Genomic DNA, 23,881 nt, shown 5'->3' on the forward strand with positions numbered 1-23,881 from the left:
TTAATCTAAAGTGGTATGTTTAGGCTCCCAAGTTTAATGACTAGCTTTTGCATAAATGCAAGCGTTGATTGTAAAATAGACAAACAGAAAAAGGCCAAAGATATTAGTCTACATTTAGCAAGAGATACAAGTTTCAATGCACAAACCTGAAGCAGAGAGAAAAACCTTTAAAGTCAATATTTTCAACTTTCCTTTAACTTTCATAGAAGATTTTTTTGTGCACCTGTTTTAAAAACGGAATTCATAGAAGCTGGTAACTTTACCAAATTGTTGTATCTGGCAAAAAAGGGATTTGGATCTATGAATTCTAATTTTATTTAGCATAATACCCACATTAATCAAATACCTACAATTAGTCTGTTCTTAAATAGGGTCTTTTATATTAATTAGAAAATGTAAAAAAAAAAAAAAAAAACTTCATTTATAGGCAGGTCTGCAGCTGCTTACTGTGACTCCAGTACATGACATTTAAGTCCCTCTTGGTCTAAAAACTCTGTGTTTTAGTAAGAAAAAAAAATCAATTTTTTTTTTACCATTAAAATAGTCTCTTTCTTTTTAAAAATGGTTTAGATGCAACTCTACACTGTTGCTTCCTTTAATCCGTGTTCTTCTATCTGTCCCCCCTTCGCACCTGAGCACACCACCAGCTAATCTATGATTCTGAAAGTTGTAGTATTGGAAGAATTAAACGATACATATTAGAATGGATTCTGAAGAATTATAATTTAGAAAGTCAAAAATTGAGGGCATTGATTTCTGTAGTTTTATGAATATGAAACTCCTAAATGTCTGAATCAGTACACTGCATTTTCAAGGTGGGAATGTTCAACCATATGTTGACTCTTTGCACTCATGTTGTATCTTCTAGCCTATAAAAAACAACATAGGGACATATTAACACAGCAAAAAAAATACTTGATAGGAGCTTCAGGAAATTAAGTTTATATTAGATACTGTTTGAAGCAAATACAATATTTATTTTTGTCCAACAGCCACATTTATTCATCTACTGTGTGACTGAAATCTGTTAAAAATATTGTGTCATGGTATGTTAGGTCTTAAGATACCTGTCTGTGATTCCCGCATCTGAACAGGTGAATACAGGTCGGAAGGATCTTCTCGATTCTCGACAGCAACTCTGGGGTTAAGTGTTCAGCTGAGTTTTTTACTTAATACTCAAACACAACTATTCTCTTCGAATAATAATGTGAATGTCATGACATTTTCACCACTTAAAAACTTTTTTCATCAACTAAGTCCTTGCAATCAGTAATTTGGAGGTTTCAGATGGTGTACCACAGCTCATGATTAGGCCATTAAAATAACAATAATAAAAATAAACTTTATTTCTGTAGTGCTTTTCTTAACAATTTTACAAAGTGCTTTAAAAAGCAAGAAATAAGATCAGACATGTTAAAGGACTGTGACTTCTTTGTGAAACTCGGTGTCAAAACTCTTTAAGCCAAATCACATTAAAAACGACATGAATTTTATTTGCCTAAAGGCTTTTTTTTTCTTCTTTTCGGTACAAAAGAACAACTTCCCCTCACAGAAGTGAACAGATCAGATCAGACCTGCAGCTGTGACCAAAGTGCAACAGTGAAGCAGAATGTTTGCCAACTGCTTTTATTTCACAAATCTCTTCCAACATCTTTTCATTAAATATTGATTATTTGACTAACAGAACGAATCTCTCCTTTATTGGGCACAGCTGAACTCCAGTTTGTAGACCTTCACGAACTGTGATGGATGAGCACTGATGTGTGACACGCAGCGAGCTGACAGATGAACACTGGGCCGTCAAACATCCCTTGCATTTATATCTTTTTTTTTTATTCCAACAGCAAACAAGTTTTCAGGTATTCCTTCTATCCTGGCAGTTCCCCCTCATAAACTCTACAGTGCTGAGCGAAAGGGGAAGTTTTCTGCAGTGAGGAGACAAGCTCTCCTCCCTCACTCTCTGATTGAGATCAATAGGTTTTCACAGTGCTCTGTGCTCAGTGTGCACCACTGCAGTATGGAGAGAATCCATCAAAACCAGCCAGGTGCATTACACAGCCTCCAGCCCAAACCCACATCGATTTCAGAACTCCGGGGAGTGCAACGCCTGAACATAACTGTAGAATGCAGTAGTGTGACAAATTCTTTCAGACTTTGATTTTAGAACAGATCAAGTCAGACATGCATGTGAAAACAGAGCGATGCCCCACTTTACCCTGTGTGTTTCCCTATGAATATCCTGCTATTCTACACCCATTATGAAATTGTTTATGGATGTCAGTCTGTGTCCAGGGTAAGGTGACCAATTGTTCAGTGCCTGATGCCAGTTGAAGCCATTAGCTTGCTCTGCTGAGTGGATTACGACCGTTTTGTTGGTGACCTGCTGCACCAGGGTACTGGAGGGCCATTATTGGGGGCCTAAAAACTCTCAACCTACCACCACCAGCCGCTTGTCCAATTTGGCAGACAGAAGAGGATGGTTCTTCAGCTAAGGGGGGAAAAAAAAGGATTACAAGGTCTGGCTGACCTCTAACTGATGAAACACGGGACTTTCTCAGAATCCTCCCTTTTCACAATGCCTGGGAACCTTCTTTTTTCCTCTTACCCTCCTGCTTGTGGAGAAATAAAACTCTCCATTTATGACTTGTGTCACCACCACATCTGATAGATGCTCATGGTCGACATAAATAAAGACAGTCTAATCCCGAGCAACCCGTAAGGCACAGCACTCATTCTCAACCACACTCAGTGTCTCGCCAAGTCTCAAGTCCCTTTTTCACTGCTACATTTTAACCACAAATGTGCATCATAATGCATACACCCATGTATGACAGTGAGACGAACGGTGGACACTGCAGGGGGAATGGTACAATGTCGGGATGCCCAGGAACTGTCTGCTTCTCACGAGTCCTTGTCTCTCTAATGCCAGATTAGGTTAATGAGTGTGTGTGTGCCAGGAATGATTTTCCAGCAGGGTTAATCCCCACCGAGGACACAGGCTTATCCTGGAGGAATCACCATTCCACCTTGTCTGCCTGCCGCCTGTCTGAGCCAGGCAAAGTTGGACTCTTAATCCAGCAAGATGTATCTGTGGGAGTGTTTTTTGATATCATATGTGTTGTCATATGTGCTGTTCTTCACCACTCTGACCAAATTCTTGGAAAAATTTACCAAGAACAGGAGACACCAGTCACTGATTCGAGCCAGATTGCGGCGTCCACCGCTCTGTCTTGATTGACAGCCATTGTGGACCGCGTGGTACAACGCCAAGGCTTGTTGATGGACGGCACCTGCTCCTCCTCAGAGGAAATCAACTGAAGGCATGGGCTGGGGTGGGCTGCTCAAGCACTTACACATGGCCTTCTGCCTGGGGAAGGATGGAAAGGAGAGGGGGGAGGTCACAGAAAGAGGGTTGCCAACCATCTGTGTGCAGAGGGACACTGCCAAGCATCAGTCCCTCTCTATGCCAGGACTCAACAAGACACACAATGTCTCCAAATTAAACACGTTCGCTCATTCAAGCCACATTCAGCAACAGTCTTTGGGAAGTTCCAGCATCAGTTACATACTCATCCAATCATTCGTAATGGTTCATGCCTCTCAATGCTTTAACAGTCTAATATTAGTGAATACAGTGCAGCTGAATGTAAACTATCCTTGTATGTGTTGTGCTGGTTACAGATTTCCATGTCACTACAAGATATCTTTTCCAGTTGTCTGCCAGCATACAGGTTCAGTCAGATATCCACACTCACGCGTCTTTAGAGAGCACATGGGCCACATTAGTGCAACGGGCCAGCATAGCTACAATCTCAGACAAGCATAAGTGTAGTTACTGAAATTCAACCTGTGATGCCGGCTGTTCTAAATCCAAGCTATCATCACCGCTTTACTTCGATGGAACTTTCTCGCCCACAAAGGAGAGAGGTGGGATCTCCTGATTGGTACCAGCCCGGCGAGCTACATCTGGGACAGGGCTCCGAAGGGCCACTGTGCCGGCATCGGTGTGGGTGCCAACCCACTGCAGCACACGGGCGGAGGGCCGGTGGTAGAGGGCCAACTGCCTGGAGCTGTAGCCACACATCCCGATCCCCACGGCCCCCAGCAGCATGGCCACACCAGGCACGGACTTCTCAGCTGGAGGCGTCACAGACACATTGTGGTAGGCCTGGGTCTGGAAAAACAAGAGAAAAGTGACAACTGGCTGCAATGAGTGAGGCACAATATGCTCACCTCTTCCTTCCCCTGCCCCACCAATCCCGTAGAGATTAAAAACTCATCTTTTCTCATTTACTAAATTGTCTTTTTTTGACAAACAAAAAGCTCATCTATTTTGTGACATGGACAATTTCCTCCGTGGACCCTTGACAATTATGAAGCGCATAGAGGAGCAAATAATAGAAACTTCATAGTCTCTAATGGAGCTGTGTCACAGGCAGTTAAAAAGCCATTCCTGTAGCTCACTCACCCAGTTCCCATTTCCACTTACAATGCAATGGACTGTCACAGGCTTGGATTTCTCCATTGTTTGTGATAAACACGACTAGTACTGAGCTAAAATATAAGCCGTGCTACAATTACTGGAACAGCAGCCTGGAAATATCTCCTGATTGTGGTTTGTGTGTACATAATAAGATAGTGCCGCGTTTCATCATCTTGTCAAAACTGAATGTGTGGAGACAATGGACTGAATAAAATGACTGTATAATGGCAGCATAAGGTTGAATGAAACAAATGTGCTGCATGAGCTGCCTGTCAATAAAACTCTGTACGTACTCATAAAACCAGGACCATGCAACACACTTTATTAGACAAACGGTAGCTCACAGAAGTGCCAGTTATCTTTTTCATCTAAGGTTCAGTAGAGACAGAGCAAGCAGAACTGTTTAATCTACACATCAAATCCAAAACATTAGGCAGGCTTTCTCCCTTTTTTTTTTAAAGGTCTTGAATTAAAAAACAAGTTTTCCAAGGAACATAAAATGCCTTGAAGTAGAATCCGCTGCTCATGACTCAGCACTTACACTGCTGCCATTCAAACAGCCTGAGTGTCAGTACGTACTTAGCCATAGAAAATTAAATATATGAAAATATTGTCAAATAATACTTCCATGTTGGTGTTTATGTGAGAAAACAGAACTTACCAAAGGCTCACACTCACCTGCAGCAGCCTGATGTAGCCGGGAGTCAGTCTTGGGAGTCTGAAAATCATTCTGGAGCCTTCCACAATGGTATTCCTGCTAAATCAGATGAGTTCAAGGCCAGTTAACACTTGGCTCTCTGTCTCTCTCTGTAAAGCTCCACTCCCTGGACTCCCGGGGATGGGAAACCCACTGACAGAGGGGCCTGTCCGGTTGTGCGTGTCGACTCTTCAACCTCTCCTCAGCTGTGTGATGCACGACAGTCTGGTCAGCTCTTATAACGTCTCCTTCGTGTCTTTACATAATAGGAAGGCTGCAGGTGGTGAGACTAAGGGGATTACAGGAGCTGGCACACAGGGACAAAGAAGTCAATCTAAACAGAAGGAAGGAAAGCTGCAGGTGTAGGGGCAGCTGATACTTTGACATGAAAGGGTAACATTTTTTCATGGAATCATACCGAAAGGATATGTGCTGTTGTTTTACAAAATTTTGCACATGAAGTTGCCTATGATAAAAACTAACAAAGATATTATTAAGGTTTGAAGATTGCATGTATGCAAAAGGTTTGTGGGGTGCATTGTGTAGCAGGAACAGGAATGAAGATCATTGCTTTAAATCAGACATTTTCAATGACATCATATAGCACTTGGTACATTATTTCAGCTGTATCACCCAGTCACAATACGGTGTATTCATCTTTGTTTGTAGTAAATGAAGACACTCTGCATCTTTATCAGGATTTTGATGCATGTTACCATCCTTTTCTGTCTATTTGTAAGTAGTTTGATGTCAAAATGAAGTGAAAAATGATGGAGGACTTGTTGATTACTAATTTAGCTAAAGTACGTTTCTCTTACAATTTCTGTCCACTGCAGCTCTTTCAGTAACCCTGCACAGATGAGGCTAAGTCATTTGAACCCATTTGAATCTGCCGAGTTAGTTGATTTGAATGTTTTTTTTTCCTGTTTATGTCGAGAATGCCCTCTCCTGCCATGTCAGCAATTTTCTCTAAGCTTTAATATCCTCCCTGGCCTCGGGGTCCTCGGCTCAGAGTGAGGTCTTATAATGAGGTAGCTATGCTGATAACGTCTCTCTCGGCGGACGAGGGGAATTCTCTCTACTGAGAGCAGCCAACAATGACCTTCTTCTCATCTCTGGTAATAGGACCCACTTCTGGCTCCCAACTCATGCATCACGAATAATCTCAAACTCTGGCAATAATGCGGCAAAGAAGTGGCGCCACCGACACTTATGATGCCTACTGGGTTTTACGCAGAAAGAGAAACCATATAGCATTTAAGGCACTGTGTGGGAGAAAATCGAATCACAAATGCTATAAAATATAAAGCAAGCAAATGTCAAGGAAATCCATGGAATCCTTTCCCTCCAAACCACAAACATGAATGTCATGTTGGGTTGGATAAATAGCAGGATAAATTGTTTGGGAAGCAAGAATGTCCAACAAATTTTGTGCCAACACATCGAGAAGAAACGGAGACATTTCTTTGAATATGTGAAAACTCAAACATGCTTGCCAAAGGAATAAGGATTCATGATGTGGACAACTTCACAGAATTTAATGGCAATCCATCTGACGGTTGCAGAGATATTTCAGTGCTAACCAAAGTGGTGGACCGAGCAAGGACAGCTCATCAATCCCCAAGGCCCCTAAAAAAGTGCATCAGTCCATGAATGAGCGCTTTTGTATTATCTTACATAAGCATGTCAGGCAGTGTGTGCCCTTATTTTCTCCTCTGGCTAATGTCTGCATAATGAGCCCATGAGCTTCCATCAGACACAGCACCTGGTGCGTCCAACCATGGAGGCCCACAGATGGCAGCCCTCATGCTAATTGTTCAAAGCCATGCACACAGTCAGGCTCAGAGTTGTGTGTTTTAGTGTATAATACAACCTGCTGGTGTCTGCTGGTGCGTCCTGGTTCTGGAACAAATTCCTCTGGAGCAGCTACATGGCAGACAGCGCTCACGCAGGTCATCAAAATATCACTGTCCAGCTGAGATAATTCTTTGCCCTTTCCCTGAACTCATCCCCTGGCTTTGAGCGATGGGTAAAAGCATTAAAATAGCCTACCTGAGCTGAACACAGGTATACTCATGTGGATGGTTAAGCCTCTGATTCCCTTGGTACTGGTTCAAAAAGGTCCATCAACAACATACTGCCATGTTAAGCCTATAGCTGGATAAAGGCAGGCAGTTGTGGGGATGATATAATGGGACTAATAACTCTTCCTCATCATTGAGCCACATAATGAATATGTGCTCAGACAGCATTATTAGCATCACCTCCCTCAAGACGATCAATCCAGTGCTGTTGGTTGTTACTGCAAATATGAAGACACAGGAGACAGCAGTGTGTTCAGAAATGGATTTGTGGGGATTGCACTGCAGATAATTGAGGAGCTATTAGGTTAACTGGATGAGTTTAAATGTCATAAAATCTGCAAGCAACACTGGATCTCCAAGCAGAGCTGACATTTGCTTTTCTGGCAATTAGAAAGTTAGCTGAGGAGAATGAGTGTGATGCTAAACCCAATCAAATGTTCGATTCATCTGAACATGACAAACAACTAACAAACAGTGAGGTTAAGTAGCAGCTTGGTTGGTAATGACATCAAGCTTACTCGGGCTGGGTGGAATGCCCCGCCAAGCTCAGGATTAACTGGCTTTGTCTTGGTTGTATAAAGGAAAACAAAAGAGACTGAACATAGGTCAAGTGTTTAATAATAAAACATTTTTTTACATATTAACATGTAAAGTCCAACACTTTTCAAATAAGTGCATAAGAAGAGAATTTCCAGAAGTTGAGGAAAAAATAATCCTACATCGGCGTCTCCGTTTCTGTGTGATTGACAGTCTCATGGGTGAGTTGTAGAAAGCCTTGTCGTCTTGTCTCCCTGCATGGGAAGAATGTCTGTGATCCAGTACTGGAACAGAGAAGCGACTGCAGTTGTTTCCTCTAAAATAGAAAGAGACGGAGAGAAACATTTCAGTTACTGCTGACAACACAATACCACAGGAACACTCTGCGTGTTCACCAAAGACACTCACTCTGTTGTATTTTTGGCATAATATATCAAAATCTCCAGCCGGTGTGCAAATCTGCTTTCTATCTCTCTGCATGTACACATTCATCAAAACACGTCTTTCACCCACCCAAGACAGGATGTTTCTTTCACTTATTCTTGAAAAGTTGGAATTCAGTTGAGCCTCTGCAGAACGTAAAATAGGCAGGATAAAGAGGAGCAGTAAAGCCAATGTCATTCGTCAGAGGAACTCCAGGGTGCAGTAAAATATGCTTAAAGGAAATCTGCTTTAGACTTGCTCCTGCAGTCAATTGATTGCCACTGCACGGGTAGAGAGAGTGAGGAGAGCTTTAGCGAATTCACTTGAAGCGCTTTAAAAGCACACATGCACACGGATTAGCTCCTGCACGGTGCCGAATGCGGGATACATTAAAATACAAAAACGCTGCTTGAATAAAGGCGTACCTTAATCAAAAATATTAAATAATTTAAAATTTTCATACAGCGGCGATTCACAAATGCGATGCCGAATGCAGCAGAAATGCCAGTGCTGTCGTCTGAAAACGCTAACATGGCAAAGACGCGTTAAAAGCACACGGACTATAAAGAATCATTCACAAGTGCTTCTGCTGTTCAGCTGAACTTAGACAAAAGCTCTGATACAATTTGCAGGCGTGCTTGCTGTTAAGAACAGCCGCATTTTAAAAACAGTGAACTGGAGCATGACTCATGCAATATGAAGTGGGGGGAAGTGGGGGGAAGTGGGGGGGGGGGGGAAGTGGGGGGAAGTGGGGGGGGGGGGGGGGGTAGAAAGGCTTTCAGGCAGCTGTGCAGCAGGTGTGTGCGGACAGGACAGACACAGCCAAGGCTGGCTCTGTTGTGGGCTCCGCTCGCGAGTAGCACAAGCACACAGAGCGGAAAGGTTTTTACACGGTGTCATTTTGGTGACGGGCAGAGGCACAGACAAACAACCATTTTGAGAGGCTGCCGATACGACAGTGGCCTGAATCCTCTGGCTGGTCGCTCTCATTCTCATGTGCGTGACAGCAGCAAAGTCCCTGCTGATCCTATTATGCATCCAGCAAGCCAACAAACAGACAAACACACGCTAGGTAGATGTAAATGTGTCTGGGGATGGAAGATGTTTTGGTTGTTGACAGAGGTAACGCAAGACGAACAAGTTGAAACATGTTCATTCACGGTGAGGTGCAATACGGACTCAACCAGCACTAGTGTTAGCAAATCAAGCGCAGGTTGGTACACGTAAAGGCCGATGAAGGCAAGTAAGGGCAGGTATAGTCAAGATGAGTTTTCAGGGGAACAGAATAGGACAGAGAGAGGCAAGTATTGTCTTGCAGGGACAGGTCAAAGAAGTTGTTGGGGCAAGATCCAGGAAGAAGAGGCCAGTATGGACTGGGACGGGCACGAATGCATGTATGAATCATGAAGCAGCACTTAAATATGAACCAGACTCTCTCTGGCAGTGCTCTCGTCATTTTTGTTCTCATAACAAGCCTTTTGCTCTAATTGGAAAATGCTATTTTAGTTGTTGATGTTTTGACTGACCTGCAGACATGGAGGGGTTGTTGTTGAGCTCTTTCAGTGCCTTTTCTAATTCGACTGTCTCATTCTGTTGTACAAAGGCCTTGAGACGGTGCAACTGATTCAGGACAGACGTAGACTTGCATCCAGTGGCTATGCTGCCCAGAAGGTCATCCACTGTAGCAGACAGGTGGGGGTCCTTGGCTACATGTAACAAGGCTGTTGGAGAACAGAGGAAGTGAGAAGCGGTCTGTCAACATCAAATTTAGTATTTTATATAACACTTAAAGGGGAACTTCGGTTTTTTCAACCTGGGATCCATTTCCATATATAATTTCATACATGTGAGTGATGGAGAAATGAATTTTCGACATAGCTCCAGTATTTAGCCAGGCAGGCAGCTTAGCAGCTCAGCTAGCAGCTCAGCTAGCGAAAAGTATGGGGCAGCTGGCCCCCCCGCGTCAAAGTCCGCCCTAACGTGCTTTTTGCCCCACACTGACCGGCTCAGATAGTCTCAATGAGTGTCCCACAACATACTAGAGATGAGAAGTGAACGTAAACCTCCACATTACCGGCGTTTTGGTGCGACTCTTGCGCGATTTCAAGACAAGATTTGCTGTCTAGCGTCCTGAGATTTGGATACAGACCACAACAAAGAGCGATCGCCAAGTAATGTGGAGGTTTTCGTTCACTTCTCATCTCTAGTATATTGTGGGACACTCATTGAGACTATCTGAGCCGGTCAGTGTGGGGCAAAAGCACGTTAGGGCGGACTTTGACGCGGGGGGGCCAGCTGCCCCATACTTTTCGCTAGCCGAGCTGCTAGCTGAGCTGCTAAGCTGCCTGCCTGGCTAAACACTGGAGCTATGTCGAAAATTCATTTCTCCATCACTCACATGTATGAAATTACATATGGAAACACACCCCAGGTTGAAAAAAAACGAAGTTCCACTTTAAGTAGCTGTAAATGCTTATTTTAGTAATTTTATTGCACAAGTGTCACCCATGATACACTTCGCTATCTACGCTTTCACTAAAATAGAGAAAATGTTGGTATTACCATAAAAAAAGCAAATTAGGTGAATCTCCTATCTGTGCAGGCTCACACTGTATTATTTGTCCCTCTCATGTACATGGCTGCTCTGCCAGGTACCAGTGACTAAGGAGCTTCCTCTTGTTTTGCACACTGGTCATGGCCTAATCTGCAGCACACCCTGCAGCTTAATGAACTTATTTCTTTGGATGAGCTCAAAGCCTTGATTAAAAACTCCGAGACTGAAGAGAGCAACTGCTTTCCATAAGCTGGATTTTGTGCGGTTAGACTACCGTAAATAATCTGTATTTTAAACCAAATTTATTTTATACCATGTAGAATATTTGGAAGATCGGGACAGTCAGAGTTGATTTGTTGTCGATGAACATCAGTCAGCACTCAGATATAGATCCAGAATGCTTACGTAGCTTGAATAAATGTTCAGGTACTTTTAGCAACAGCGATTTAAGTTGTAGCTTTTATACTTTCAACCATTTATTGATGCTTTAATTGCTTCTGTTTAGAGAATCCATTGTTGTATAATGTCTCTACAAAGCGCAGATGTTCTGTGGCACAATCATAATGAAATCTGCTCATCAATTTTCATGAATAGACTTTGGAGCTCTTGGCAGAATTAATTATGTGGTTGTTAAGCACAGCTAAGAAAGGCAGCTCTTTGCATAACAGCAACAAACTGAATAAAAATCAAAACACTTTAATGGATGGTGACTTTTAAAACACAACAGAGAGCGCTAGTACTAGCTTCCAGATTTAGTGCAACAAGAATGATCTTTGTCTAAAAAGGCAAACACATGTAAGCAGCACTTACAATCTGACGTATAGATTTCCATTGTTTTCCTCAGGAAGTCCGACACCTCAGCAGCTTTGATCTCGATATCCTCCGCCTCTGCCTCTCCATCTTTTTGGTAGGTGAACTCCAGCGCAGCGGCCCGTGGCATCAGACCCATGGAGAGCAGCTTCTCTTTGTGCCGTTTCTTTTTCAGTTTTCTCTTCTTGTTCTTGCTAATGCGCTCTTCTCCCTGGTCCACCTGCGTCCGACCTGTGCTGGACTCACCCACCGGAGCTGCCCCATCTTTCCCAGCGACTTGCTTCCTCTTCCTCCTTCTCCTTTTTTTCTGTTCTTCTTTTTCTCCATCCAGTTCTTCACTGCCCTCATGGCTCCTCTCCTCTGTGGACAACAAGAGCGTAAATACTTGATTAGTTTCAAAACATTCTTTAATTTATTCAACAGCACAGCAGACTTCTTTTACACTCTGGAGCAAAATCAGTCTCAATCAGAATTTAAAATGCACAACTCTTGTGTTCAGGCTGTTAAAAGGGAAAAAATGTGTGTTATATTTTGCATGTGGCGGTCGTATTACACTTGCTATCTGGGCCAAAGAAACGCCCACACACAGTAAAACAGCTGAGCATAGTGTCCAGGATTGTGGAGGTAAAAAGACAAAGTTTTCTTCTAGCCAATCACTGCATCAACTGATTCCAGTAATTAGATCCTCCTTCTTTGGAGCTGATTGCATTCTAATCAGGAAAATCAGCTGCTACGCGCTCTCATCTGAAAGACACAATACAGTCGGTCCGTGCTTCTCGTAAGAATTTCCCTTATTCTGCATACAGCAATGTGTCTGATGAAAGATTTAATCAAAAGGGAGCCACTGTTCAGGTTATACATTATTTATGGATCTACTCACACAAAAACTTACATTCCTCCTACCTTATGGAAATCAGCATTATAGCTCCTGCAGTTCCGATGTTAAGTAGTTCATTGTTTTTTCTGTCATTTTTCAGCTTTTTTTTTCTCTCCTGAGGAAAAAGTGTTATCACACTGCTTAATGTCTTTTCTGATATGTTCTATTACCCAAGTAACCAAGACTGACTGCTGCCGAAATGTGAGCCCATTCGGAAACATCAGTCTACTTGGCTGAGCAGTTCTCTCTCAACCTCGCCACACCTCCCTGTCCTTAACAACTTGAGAGGCACTGGGAGGTCAAAGCAACCAGCTCCCGTCGAAATCTTGGTGACCTGTTCACACCTGTGAGCAGCGGACTGGCTGGCAGCCAGAACAGGCGACAGTGGGAGGGCAAAACTAGCCACAATACGGCTCATTTTAGTTTAACAGGTGGGGGGAGTTCCAATACCACCACACTATTTAGTCTGCCAGAGGAAGATTTACTAAGTCCAAATACATAGTGTGTTGAATGCAATTTACCAAAAGGTTATCCTTCTCCATCTGGTCTGATTTTACAGCATATGCAAGCCAACACGCCTCTCTGGCTATTCTAACCCACAGTCCTCTGCACAGCGGTGGATGGGTCACTGTTTCGTTTGAGTAAAAACACAAACTTGAGAACCGAGAGCGCACTGGACACACATTTGAAAGATGACAGAAAATGCAACAACAGATGACGGTGCACTCAAGTGTGACTCTGTTCCGAATGGCACTGATTTTGTTTTTACTTCAAATTTTGCAGGAGCAAGAAGGTCAGAGTTTAAGGTGCAGTCTTAAGACACAAGTTGTGTATCCCCATTGTATGCACACTACACCCAGTTTGTAAGGGCGGCTGCATGAACTGACAGTACAAAGAAAATGTATGTGATTTGGAATGCATGGGCAAATGACAGTTATGGTAACATCTTACAAAAGTACAGAGATTCAGCACAGAGCCTGTAGAAATAAACAACATTTATGAGTATTTTCTACAAATAACATCCTTTTGTGCTGTATTTAACTGAAACAGAGTACTTTACATCTATATGTTGCTTATAGAAGAAAAGCACAACTGCTCAAGCCTAACTGAGCTGCCACCTCTGCCAGACAGTAGCTATAAAACAATTCTGAAAAAAATAAAATAAAACTGGAGAGTAAATATTTCAGCTTTGCCTAATAACTTAAGAGAAGGTAGTACACTCTGTTGGTATAGAAACAGTATTTTTCTTAGTAACCAAAGGATGGCAACAGCAGCATACAAACAGGTTAAAACAAAGTGCAGAATTTGAAAATATGACTGAACAAACCTGAACCAACTTATATGCATCTTTAACAATACCTAAAATCTCTAAAAATTTAAGCAACTGAACACTTTTTTCCCTGTCTAATATCACTCCTCTTATATCCTCTGTTGCTTAATGGGAGAACTGAGCTGCAACTTGCCCTGCTAGTATTCCTAATTATGGCCTGAATGGTGTCAGAACCGTTCTCAAACACATTTGGAGGTGCTCATTGGTGAGTGTGGAACAATATTTAGTTTTCATTATGTTCATAGTTGGGAAAGCTTCTTTCTCTCTGTGTCGCTTTATATATTTTTCTTTTTTGTCTGTCCTCGTCTCACCTGTCATTCACCTCTCAACTGTTTTCTGAACGCAGAGCTGCGATGTTTAGCGGCTGCAATGCAGAGACTTCATTGGCTGAGTAGCGTCACGTGGGACGGCTGAACTTGCACGTAATTGGTCTGTGTGTTCCTGAGCTGATAACCAATGCCATAAACACTGGAAAAGGTGTGCCAGCAAAATAGAAGGGCCTTGTCAAATTTTAAATCCTGCTGACTGATTACACTACAGGAACTAAGTGAACCCAGCAACAGTCAATAAATAAGTAAGGCTCTTTCTTTTTAAGATACAGGTTTCTGTAAACACAGTGCAGAAATATATCTAGTAATTCGGGCTCCCATGCAAGTTTTGTATTTCACATTAACTAGATTTGCTGCACTGTTGGCATAATATGATATTGATGGATTTATTAACCTTTATGAAACTCAAACCATATTTGACCTTAAACAGCCCTCTGGTTTGCAATTCCCTTGAAGGCTCACTACCCCCTCAATCAAAAATGTGTTCAATTAGGAACCTGGACGCTGACGAGTGCAATTAATCAAACTTAACCTAGTCAGTCACTCCCTGAGATGAAGCCCTGTGTAAGCCAATAAACCCTCTTTCACTTCACTAAGGTAAAGCAGAAACTTGTCAGGTGGATGAAGGTCTGCATTAAGGAAGATGATGAGTACAGAGACATGTTTAATGAGACGGGGCTTTTATTACAGTCAGTTCATGGCTAGAGAGTGTGCAGACAAAATAAACCGTCTTCAAATGATGCCTATCAACGGCAGAGTGTGAGACTTATCCGCAGTACAGCTGAACTCATTACGGGTGAGGAACATCTCACCTCCCCATTCATCAGCCCACAGCTCAGCCTAAAAGACGCATCGATAAGGGTTAATTATCTGCTAAATAAGTTATACGAATTTACCCTCACAAAACACCTTCAATAGAAAGATCAAAGTGAAAACAGAATTAGCCAGGCTCAGCCACCATCTGTACTGCATTCAAGTTCTCCTGTGTTAGAGAACACCATTGATCCTCACTGTCTGTTTCCCTTAACTAGAGTGGCAGAGGAAATCAGAAAGAGTGACTTTAATACTGAAGAGAGAGAACTTGGAGAAACCCCACGCTATAAATCTCTCCCAGCTTTATGGTGCACAGCGCAAGGCCATAACTGTGAGATTATGGTTGTCTTACCAGCTGGGTCCTCTGCACTATTTATGCTTTCTAGCTGGGTGAGTGTGACGGATTCCTCTGAATGTATACTGTAGTCTGCGGGAGGAGGTAAAACTGTGTACATCCGCCTGCCTGGATTGGCTGCATCCTTTGTCTTCCCCGCATCTCCTGAAACGTGGAAAATAACAGAATGCTATGAAACTAAATAAAAAGCAGGAGCGTATCAAAAGTTGCGTGTGCTTGTTGTGCTAATGTGATCTTACCACACACTGTGTCCTCTGCAGAAGCTTGTCTTTTCACATGAGTTTTTTTGGCTAGGGCTTCTACAATGCGTGGTGGGTCGTCTTCTTTCTTCAATGTGGAAGGAGCGGGGTAAAGTTTCTTGAGTACCTTTGATTGAAACACTAAATGACACAAAAAGACAACACAAAATACACATGACACATCCCTGGATCGGACACATTGCTACTGTCAGATACATGTCTTCCTTTATGTAAATGTGACCAACTTCAAATTTATCTCTGCAGCACAAAGGGTGAAAGAAGTAACCTGCTTGACCATCAGCCTTGAAATAGGAGATTGTTGATACTATAGTGTAAATCATGTTCATGCAAGCACAGCACTAGTACCACAAGATTAATACTACAAATAATAATAAAGGAACATTGTGAGGCACCAAGTTGAAACTTCTAACATAATGGCCAAATATAAACTATGAAGCAAGCTCGAACAGGCATCCCCCAGATCTACTATAGGATTGAGATTTGGGGAATTTGGAGGCCAAGTGAGCACTTTTGAACTCTGTCTTGCTTCTCAAAACCTTCCTGATCTAATTTTGCAGTGTGGCAGACATTATCCTGCTGAAAGAAGTCATCTAGGAATAAGGTTGTCATGAAAAAGTGTACACATTCTGCAAAAAAAATATTTATATAGGCGGTATGCGTCAAAGTAACATCAATGTCATGACTCAAGATTTCCCAGGATAACATTTCCCAGAGCATCACATTGCCTCTGTCAGCCTGCCTTCTTTCCAAACTGCATCCTACAGCCACCTTCTTCCACAGCTCCACTGTCCACCTCTGCTCACATGTGGATTGTAGGTACAGTGGACAAGTGTCAGCAAGAATATATGACCAGTCTGTAGTTACACAGTAAGCTATGATGGACTGTGTTGTGACACATTTCTATTACAGGCTTTCATTAATACTTGCCACTAGTCAAGCATAACTCCCAACTCATGCATCAATCTGCCTTGAGAATCTGTGATCCTGCTACAGGTTCATCAGTTGTCCTACCTTGGGGCACTTTTGCTAGGTACTAAACACACCGAGAACATCATACAAGACTGACTGTATCTCAGCTGTAGAGCCAACACTGATCCTGAGTTCATCATGCTTCCTGCTTCCAACACGTCAACTTCAAGAACTGGTGGTTCACTTGCTGCATCATGTATCCCACCTCTTGACAAGTGGTGCTGTGACAAGATATTCAATGTAGTTGACACCACATGTCACTGATCGGTGTATATCACTGGCAAGATGTCCTTCAGAGTAATTTTGCCGTGAAAATTTGGAGGAAGAGAATCTGAATAAGAAGAGATACCTTATGGTAAACTGTACACAGCTGTGCCCATTACACGGCTTTACAAGTACAGTGTGTGAAAACTGACTCCATACACTTGACAGTGGAACACGTGCATTTGTTTACAACAAAGCTACAAGTGTACCTATCGCGAGACTTAGCAAGCTAGCTCCATTAGCGAGCTAACCAGTAAGATAAAACGTACTTTCGCATTAAAATAATATTTGTTTACAACACTAGAGGTGCTCACCTTCTTTCCTCTGTGCCATGTCGACATACACAGCTGAGTCGAAGGGAAGAAAACACGTACTTCAATGCTACTGGCGGATAAGCAGTTATAGCTGCTAAGTTAGCAAGCTAGCCGAGTTAGCTAGCAAGTATGCTACAGTAGCTTTTAAATTGAGCTCGCTTCATCCTCGCGTCCCACGCAGGTGAAGCAACAGATAAATACATCTCTACTTCTTGAGAGAGAGTACGAGTTAGTTAAAAGGGATTTAAAGACGCCAAAATAACCAGAATAATGCGCGGATCTCTCCAGTCGTACGCTCCTCCAACTTCTACCTGCAGAGAATGTGGTAAAACTGAAGGCGAACGAGGACGCCGAGATCTCGGTTGTCCGGCGCCAGTTTCCATTCAAATTTATGCTAATTTAAAGTGGATTTGGCTGTCAGGAAAGATAAATGCCGTGCATGTATTGATTATTAATAATGGCTGAATCAGGCGAATCCCTTCTTTAAATCGGCCAATGGACCACTTTGTTTAATACAACATCAAGGGTAATTTTGACAGTGACTGCAGCGTATTTTGATTAAAACGACTGAGGGAATAAAGTTTAGTTTATTAAATATAGGGCGAATTAAAGCTTATTTTTGGAAAATTGTCTAAAGTCAGGTGAGCAGGATGTCATACTGGCAAAATAATCAAAGCTAATATAATTTTAAGGTCGATTTAAATTGCTAACTTTCCTGGAGTGTGATAACATCCAAATGCAGGCTTTGGATACATCAGGCGAGAGCTCCCCATGTGTTTGAGTCCTGCAATAACAGAAGGTTTGGGCGTGCGCACAGCAAGCCAGCTGTAGGACGGGGTGGAAGCGAGATGAGAATTTTAAGCAGGCACCTCGTGGCTCAGCATCAGCACCGGGCTGAGTTAAGATTTGCGCACCCATCAAACTTGGCTTGGGACCTCGGCATGTGAACGGGCTTTGCAGGAGGAGGAGGATCCACCTAGAATGTCAGCTCTGAAGAAGGTAATTCCCTCTTTCTCTCCCTCTTTTTTTTTTGCTTAATCTTTGAGCACACATTTAACTCCTAAATTTTGACATGTGGCAGGATAGAAACATGGTATTCAATCATCTCACAGGAAATGAAAAGATGCATGCAGTAGTGAAAAAAATGGGTGTGTTTTCAGCAGTTTGGCTGCAGGATTTTCACAGTTGTGAATGGGAATCAGACTTTGACACTATAGGCTTTTCCAAAAATGATGACACTGGACAATCAATCCTAATTATTTTAAACTATATTTAGTGTTAAAAAGCAGATTTGTTTAACCATTGTAAGTGTTCACAATAAAAAAATACAATATATTTTTCCCATCACTTTTGCATGCACAAGAAATTTGACCACCACTTCTCTTCTTTAGCTCTTGGACATCATTATACTTATATTTTTCCCTGAGGAGGAGGCTTAGATGAGGAGCATTTCAGGCAGAATTAAAAACCTTTTAGCTTTGGGTAACTTCTCAAATGACTGTTATGTCAGGTTTGATTCTTCCCAGGCTCCTCCTTTTGTGCACTGTCATGTAATACTGTATCTGCCATGCCGACTGTAGTCTCTGTGGGTGGATGAGCTTCACTGACTGTGTCTGACAGAGCCCCAAGCCCAGCGCTGGCAATCCTGAATCAGAGTGAAGCTTCATGGAGCTTAACAAAAGAAGGCATTGGAGGAGTTGTAGGTTCTGCAAGAATAAATCAAGCTGCACAGATATCTATAAACATGTTATATAATACCATGCAGTGTACAAGGCATTGAGCAGCATATGTGCACTTCCCACAAGCCATCTGATTAATCAGGTAGTGGGACTCCTGTGAATGGTGCAGGAATCAACCCCTTTTACTGCTTTGAATGCTGCTAGATAAGAACTAGTTAACCGCCTGTTTGTGTTAAAGAAACTTGTCACCACTGTCAGTTGTACATTGACAAATTGTCTTGTTCAAGATTCAGTGGAGTTGCAAGTATTGATGTCTCAGCTTCAATAGATTCCCATGATTGAGGGACACAAAAAGAAAGTTGTATAGAATGCCTGCTTCAGCACTGCTGCCGAATCCACATCAAATGCTCGGTACTCAGCACGCACTGTGAGTGGCAAACTGCTGGCTGCCAGCACTCACATAGTCAGACATCATAATCACAGAGGTGCTAAAAATAGGGAACTATATTCATTGCAATGCTTTAGAAGCTCAACGGAGTTATTGCTGTTCGCCCTAGTGACTGCAAGTTTTACCAGGATACTCCTCGGTGCTGTGCGTCTACCTTACTCAATAATACAAAAAGCCTTTATTTTTAGACAGTAGTGGTCAGCCAGCTTTTCTTCAGTGACACACAGTTGGTTGTGTGGGAGTTTGATGTTCAAAGATATAGACTTGAAGGAGTGTGCATATGTCTGTACATGGAAAAAGCATTTTCGGACTGTTGTAGTTGGGGTCGGAACAGAATGTCTATGCTCATTCATTATGCATGTAGCTAGCAGTGCTACAGAGCAGCAGTAGTGGCAGCAAGCAGTCAGAGGCAAATGTAATTACTTGAAATCAAATTGACAGTATCTTGGTGTGTATGGATTTGTGTGTGCATATTGCCTGGATGTGGAAAACACCAAAACATAAATGCATCATTTCTATTGGTACGATAAGAGAAGGATTAAATTCAGCCTATTGTGCACAAAAAGTTTTAGAACTGTTTAACTTGTGACAAAAATCATTGATTTTATCCACATCTTGACTAACTTGACCAAACCCCTCAGGAAGAGTGGGGCAATGTTGCAATAATGTCCATTCTGTTGTAGAGATGCCATGTGTTCAAACAACAAATGCTTATTCCCTTATGTTAAAAAGAATAGATAGAATTTAATAGAACAATACATGCTGCGTTTCTATTTATTGCTCAGTATATATGAATATGCAGCCTACTAATAAAGACAACCTGTGGGTGGACAGATGGCAGGTGGCATGTGAAAAATGCTTGTCATCGCTCTAAGTCCTTATGTGACTGAAAAATAAATTACATGTCACTTACCAGCTTTGGGGAGGGGGCAATTTTCCCTCATCCACATCTGCACCTCTGCTTAGCCAAGCGACTGCACAGACTTTCAGTGAAAGCGTCATGATTTATATGAGATGGAGAAATCTTCACTCATCCTACCAGGCAATTTCTTTGCTTAAAAAGAAGCGAGCCTAATTAACAGCTACTAGTTGTGCGAGTGAATAAAGGACAAAAAAAAAATTTAATTGGAAACTGACTCTATTTTCCCTCAGAAGCACTTTGGAAAATGAAGGTAGCTTTTTTTTCAGTATAATTCCAGAGCTGCTGTGAATGCACAAACATCCACATACCTGCCCACGCAAACAGCAGAGGTCGACAGTCAGAAGCTTGTGCGGACTTTTTCTACTTGGCAGTGACACGATAAGGCTCTCATGGTCTATTCGAAGCTGCATAGTAAACTTGAAACTCTACATTTATGCGTGTGATGATTCCACTTTGGTCTGCGAGGAAGAGGAGCAGCGGTGACTGTAGTCTGACTGAAAGTAAATGCTGAAACATTCAGAAGGCTCTTTTCTTATTCATCCACTCACCGCGACAGATGTGTTTCTGCTTTCTCCCTGTACGTCCAATACTCCTTCGCTCCCACTTTAATACTTTCTCATACCTGCTCATCCACTCCTCTTCCTTTATCTCTTTCCTCCTGTCTGTGTATCTGTTCCTTTCTTTATATGCCTCCACTCATTCTATGATAAATGCCCTCCTACATCTGTAAGAGTTTGGCTTCAGTAGCAGAGTGCAGAGGGAGGGGATAGATGGGACGCTGCTTTATGAATCTAATAATGCATGAGAGCCAAGTGTGTGTATATATTTATGTGAGCCTTTGTGTGTGAGGGGTATCTGTGCATACCTTTGCACCTACTCTGCTCGGTTTATCACCTTAGTGCTCTGGTGGGCACAGATCTTCCATGCAGGAGGTTGTCACCACATTCTCCAAGTGTCATTGTACTGCACTAGCTGCCACATAGCCTTGAGTCACACATGACTCATTACCAGGTCTATTAGCAAGCTGGTATACTATCTGCAACCTTCCTCTCTATTCTAATTATGGAGTCGTAAACACAGAATTCAGACAGTTTGATCCAAGTTTGTAATATCAGTACTGATTGTGATTATACCAGGTCGCCTTTGTCGGCCAGATTGGTCCATTTTTATCATAACAGCAGCTGTTGTCCTTTGAAAGTTTGCACAGCAGGGGGATGAGTGCCCATGTCTCTTGTCAGCTGCATGCCTTTGAAACCCTCTGACTACAGTCAATGGCAAATCACCTTGTGGGCTAAATGGAATTATAAACCTGTCCCTTAAGGCCTCCTGTGTTAACGCACTGTCAAAATGGGAAATCTGATCCTAATGCAAGTGCAGGAGCCTGCGCAATTTTCAAGTGTTCTTGAGTTCTCCCTTGTAGAACTTAAGTCCTAATACCATTACTGCTGGCGAAAGGCCCAGCACTTTTACAACCAAGTCTTTACCAGACCCTTAAACCGAGCAGAGAACTTCACATTGTCAGCTAAAACAGCCCACACCAATGTAGGACCATCATGGCAGCAGGACTTTTAAATTTGGGGTAAGTGTTGGAGACTTGATCAGTCTCCAGAGGTTTAATGTTTAAATTGCCAGGGCTGTTCAATGTATCTTTCGTTTACTCTATATTACTCAGTTTCCCTTAGATTCTTTGGTCTAAATGCTCCAAACTAAGCTTGGGCAACATATCTCCCTAACATTTCACTAGGGTTTCATTTATAGAACGATATATGTTAAAAAAAAAAAAAAAACTGTAAAAGCTGCGCTGCTGGTGAGATAAGTCATTTTAGCATGTGAACTGTGAGAAACATTACAAAAACACCTTGTGCAATAGACTACATTGTGTCCATCTTGTACCTTATCTTCCCCTTTCTCTTTCACTCTCTCTCACAGACATGCACACACCAGAGGGTGTAGGCTGTCTTATGCCTTGGTTGTAAAAAAAAAAAAAAAAGTGAAATGTAAAATGTCACAGTTTTGAGTAAGGCATACTGCTTTGGCAATTGTGAGTGTCATTGGGTTTGAGTTGGTGATGAATATACATTTTTTGCAGGTGGTACACTGTGCACTGGCTCTCTGTGAGTGATAATTAGGTGCAATGACTGTATATAATAAATGGCTGTAGTGACTGTGATGCCACTCATTGATTTGCGGACTACCGTTTCTAAAGCCTCAAAATTGGCTACTTGGTGTCATCGCCATCTTGGTGTTTAAATAAAGCTGAACTAGGGGATGATAGAATCTGATCACTTAATGCCACTCTGCAACATGATACAATAGCAACCATTTCAATCACAAGATAGCTACACCCTAAATTATACACTGGTTTGTTGTCTATTTTAGTCTAAATGGGACCACAAGTTTTAAAATGAAAATTAACTGTAGTCAAAAAGTCTTGAAATTTAGCAACTGAGACCATAAATGCTTTAGGAAAATGTTTACTGAAGTTATAGACTAAGGACAAACTAGGACCATTTTCCTTCCCTATTTAATCGGACTTCTTTTTGCAGGCAGAGATGTTGCCCCCTGCTGGCCATTAGGCAAAATGCAGGTTTATGGCACTTCCAAATTGGCTTCACTTGGAAGCTCTTTTCATGTTTTATATAAAGTTTATGGTTGGGTAGTTGCAGATATCAAAAAGCACTGGCTTAGCTTTACCATCAAGACCAAACCCAGAATATTCTGAAACAGCAGCAGAAGTGTTTTTCTCTTTTACTAGCCCTGTAACCCCCTGACCACTTGCAGTTAGCATTTTTTTTAGCTTAAATGCCTGTTCCACCCATAGAGACCAACCTCTGGGGGTTCGTGCTGTGCATTACAACACATTACTTATCAGTTCAATAGAAAGAGCGGCATCGACACCCTTTTTTGACTTTCCGTATTTCTAAAAACCCTGGTCCATCATAATACCTCAATAGTGCTCAAGGCTGCTCCACATCACATGATTTTGCTGTAAAAGCCAGAAATCAGAGGCCTTGGATGCGGCATGCTGCTCATGCCGTGATTACAATGCACTTAGGTGGTTTTCACCTTTGGAAAGCTGGTCCCAAAGAGCTCTCGGTGAAATTCTAAATAAAGCATGAGACGACTGCCCTCATCCCTGCTGTGGGAAGACGTTTATGGTATTGATAATGAATTTTGGAGCTACATTACAGTACTTCGCAGATATAAGGAAACTCACTAGACCGAGGAGAGACTTGAGAAATCTGAGGTGGATTAAGATAAGCAGAAGCCAAGCAATAATCTCTTTTTCTGAAGAGTGTCATGATAATCAGGAAGAGTGGTAAAGTAGATTGCTTGCTCTGTTCTATTCAGCATATTGTGTTATTTCTGTTGGCCTTTGCGACATCGAACTGGCTGAATCACTCTGTTATTCATTCAGGGTTTTTCATTCATCTTAAAAAATTGCCGTCTTCACTTATAGAATGCTCCTGTAGGGTGATGGGTTCATGCTGTAGCCATGCACTTCATGCAAAGGCACCGTAAGATGTTGATGAGGCCTTGAATTCCAGTCAACCTTGCAAACGCATCACTGCACTTGGTCTGAACTCCACATTTTCCCCTCCATTTGTAATGTCTTTCCATTTCTCTGGTAGTGCGTGTTGTAAAGAAGTCAAGGAAAGGTCACACATTAACTTGGTTGCATTACTGTGTTCCACATCAATATCATTTAACTGAAAAATATGAGTTTAGCCTC

At 42.2% G+C, this 23,881-nt stretch overlaps 3 protein-coding genes across 3 annotated transcripts in view; 1 reads left to right on the forward strand and 2 right to left on the reverse strand.

Annotated features, from left to right (window-relative positions):
- Positions 1-1,610: 1,610 nt before the first annotated feature.
- On the reverse strand, positions 1,611-5,406 carry zgc:193593 (uncharacterized protein LOC564090 homolog). Its single transcript, XM_051956662.1, has 2 exons — positions 5,162-5,406; positions 1,611-4,174 (listed from the first exon to the last, which is right to left on the reverse strand). Exons 1-2 carry the CDS (start codon positions 5,210-5,212, stop codon positions 3,890-3,892), a joined length of 336 nt encoding a protein of 111 aa, XP_051812622.1. The 5' UTR covers positions 5,213-5,406; the 3' UTR covers positions 1,611-3,889.
- Positions 5,407-7,865: 2,459 nt separating this feature from the next.
- On the reverse strand, positions 7,866-17,441 carry LOC110959621 (glutamate-rich protein 1). The gene is made up of 6 exons (XM_022206556.2): positions 17,100-17,441; positions 15,532-15,672; positions 15,290-15,436; positions 11,589-11,948; positions 9,751-9,945; positions 7,866-8,117 (listed from the first exon to the last, which is right to left on the reverse strand). The coding sequence occupies exons 1-6, from the start codon at positions 17,116-17,118 to the stop codon at positions 8,017-8,019; spliced, it is 963 nt and encodes a 320-aa protein (XP_022062248.2). The 5' UTR covers positions 17,119-17,441; the 3' UTR covers positions 7,866-8,016.
- A 390-nt stretch (positions 17,442-17,831) lies between these two features.
- The window catches only part of dlgap2a (discs, large (Drosophila) homolog-associated protein 2a), a 212,484-nt gene continuing 206,434 nt past the window's right edge, over positions 17,832-23,881 (forward strand). Inside the window, 1 exon segment of the mRNA XM_051945125.1 lies at positions 17,832-18,098. Within this exon segment, the coding sequence (XP_051801085.1) occupies positions 18,081-18,098 (18 nt within the window). The 5' untranslated portion in view covers positions 17,832-18,080.

The sequence above is a fragment of the Acanthochromis polyacanthus genome, chromosome 1 (assembly GCF_021347895.1).
Source record: "Acanthochromis polyacanthus isolate Apoly-LR-REF ecotype Palm Island chromosome 1, KAUST_Apoly_ChrSc, whole genome shotgun sequence".
In the NCBI taxonomy this organism is placed as follows: Eukaryota; Metazoa; Chordata; class Actinopteri; family Pomacentridae; genus Acanthochromis; species Acanthochromis polyacanthus.

Excerpts from the sequence above, each read along its gene's own strand:
- zgc:193593 (XM_051956662.1), bottom strand. The coding sequence starts at position 5,212 with ATGATTTTCAGACTCCCAAGACTGACTCCCGGCTACATCAGGCTGCTG. Across the intron at positions 4,175-5,161 it reads GCTACATCAGGCTGCTGCAG|ACCCAGGCCTACCACAATGT; the intron begins GTGAGTGTGAGC and ends TTGTTTTTCCAG.
- LOC110959621 (XM_022206556.2), bottom strand. Across the intron at positions 15,437-15,531 it reads TGCAGAGGACACAGTGTGTG|GAGATGCGGGGAAGACAAAG; the intron begins GTAAGATCACAT and ends TCCACGTTTCAG. Across the intron at positions 9,946-11,588 it reads GGAAATCTATACGTCAGATT|CCTTGTTACATGTAGCCAAG; the intron begins GTAAGTGCTGCT and ends GTTCTCCAACAG.